Here is a 2,152-nt window from a genome sequence, read left to right on the forward strand (position 1 = left end):
TTGGTTAATTAGTTTTGGTCAGTCAAATTTGCTCGGATCTGGTTGTGGTTCGTCTATGTTCGTGTGTCTTCAGGTTGGATCCTTTCGATCTACGTTATTATTCATCAGCGGCGGTTGCTGTTCTGGTGCGCTGGTCCTACGGGGCCTTAGCACGACGACTTCCCGACTGTCTACTACAACAAGTTGTGCCCGACTCCGGCGAGGGAGGGGTGATGACGGCGGCGCGCCTTCGGCTCGTTTCAGTGATTGTAGTCGTCGCTAGGTGGTCTACGGATCTGGATGTAATTTTTATTATTTCTAGTGTTCGTTGTACTGCCGTGATGGAAGATGAATAGATTGAAAGTTTTCTCGAAAAAAAAATCCCTCAATAAAGATTTTCTCCTCAGTAGTCAAACCAAGCATCAATCACCCGTAGTAATCTTGCCTAGTAAACCTAAGCAGCACTAATTGTCTTGCTTAACTCGCACACGAAACCATACGTGGGATGCGACCGTGTCCAGTGTCTCGTAGCCAGGCCACCTATAAAGCCATCACGAGCACACCCCATCTGTTGGACATCATCACCTAGCTACCCGGCGCCGGCGGCATACCTCGATATCTCTGGATCGACGGCACGAGCGAATTCACTTGATTTTGGTTCCAAGATGTCTACCGTGACGACCATAAGCAGCACAAGCAAGGAGTCGCTGGAGGTGGAAGAGCTTGTCGACACAAGGCTGTCGCTCGTGATCGGCGCCGGAAGCCAACCGCCGCCGGCGCCAGAGGCAGCGGGTCATGTGGCGGGAAATATCGGAAGGAAGAACGGGGAGAGGTGGATAGGCGGCGGTAGTGCAAGGCAGCATGGCAAGAGGGCCAGGGCTGTGCACGGCGGCAGCGACATCGACGACGACGACGACGGAGGGGACGCAGTCGGCCGCGCCAGGAAGAAGCTCCGGCTCACCGCGGAGCAGGCGGCGCTGCTGGAGAAAAGCGTCCGAGCCCACAACGTCCTCTCCCATGTACGTCCATATCTTCCCTAAGTGCAATGAAATTTCAGGGTCTGAGTCTGATCGTAATGCTTTTGAATTGCAGGGTGAGAAGCACGATCTTGCGGGGCAGCTTGGGTTGAAGCCGAGGCAGGTGGAGGTGTGGTTCCAGAACAGGAGGGCGCGGACCAAGCTCAAGCAGACGGAGCTCGACTGCGAGCTGCTGCGCCGGTGGTGCGAGCGCCTCAGCGACGACAACGCGCGGCTCCGGCGAGAGCTCGCCGAGACACGCGCGGTCCTCCTCGTCGGCGGTGCACAGGACTTGACGTTCACGGGGTGTCCTTCCTGCAACAGGCTCGCCGGCGGCCGGAGGGCGGCCTAGTCGATTTCGACTGCAAGATTAATTACCGCCGCCATAGGACTAGTCAAACTAGAAGTGCGCTGTCACGGAGTACTCGTTAACTGTAGCATACGATAGGCTATAGGGTATAGGGTAGTGAATTATCTAGGCATGACCGAAATATGGGATTTTTTTTTGAAACTATGAAGAATTTTATAGCAAATTCAAAAACTATATGTCCTAATACATAAAAATCAAAACTATGATCCCGTCGGCCTTCTATTGGCCGAAGAGGGTCTTTTCAGCCTACCGTTGGCCGAAGTGAGCTCTTCGGCCTCCCATTGACCGAAGAGTGGCCAGCTGGGCCGAAGACAGTAGCTTCGGCTTACTCTTGGCCGAAGAGTGGTCTTTGGCTTCCTGAAGGCCGAAGAGTGCCGGACCCATCCAGGCGCTTTGCCTCGCTGCAGCTGCACGTACGTACGCTGACTCATATGCATGCAGCAGTATGGACTTACATGCATGCGGGTGCACGTACCTGTCGTTCCATCCATCGATTTCACATGGCATTTATCTAATCACGCGCGGCTGGCCGTTGGTGCTACTGTATTATATAATCACCTGCAGCATGTACTAATGCATGTGCGCTAGTACGCGGCTATAAGAGCAACTCCAACCGCCAACTCAAATCGTCCGCGCGTATCTGTTTGGGTCGAAACGGACCAAAGCGCCGGTCAAACGCGCGGACCCAAACCTAAACCGCGATCTCAACGCAAGTATGACTACACTAACCACGATCTCTAAATCGTTAACATTTTCGGTCACAAAGGTATGTAGACACCACTCTCCT

At 53.7% G+C, this 2,152-nt stretch overlaps 1 protein-coding gene across 1 annotated transcript; it reads left to right on the forward strand.

Annotated features, from left to right (window-relative positions):
- The first annotated feature begins 644 nt into the window (after positions 1-644).
- On the forward strand, positions 645-1,347 carry LOC119320966 (putative homeobox-leucine zipper protein HOX26). The gene is made up of 2 exons (XM_037594857.1): positions 645-998; positions 1,072-1,347. Exons 1-2 carry the CDS (start codon positions 645-647, stop codon positions 1,345-1,347), a joined length of 630 nt encoding a protein of 209 aa, XP_037450754.1.
- The last annotated feature ends 805 nt before the right edge of the window (positions 1,348-2,152 follow it).

This window comes from Triticum dicoccoides, chromosome 6B (genome assembly GCF_002162155.2).
Source record: "Triticum dicoccoides isolate Atlit2015 ecotype Zavitan chromosome 6B, WEW_v2.0, whole genome shotgun sequence".
Classification (NCBI taxonomy): Eukaryota; Viridiplantae; Streptophyta; class Magnoliopsida; order Poales; family Poaceae; genus Triticum; species Triticum dicoccoides.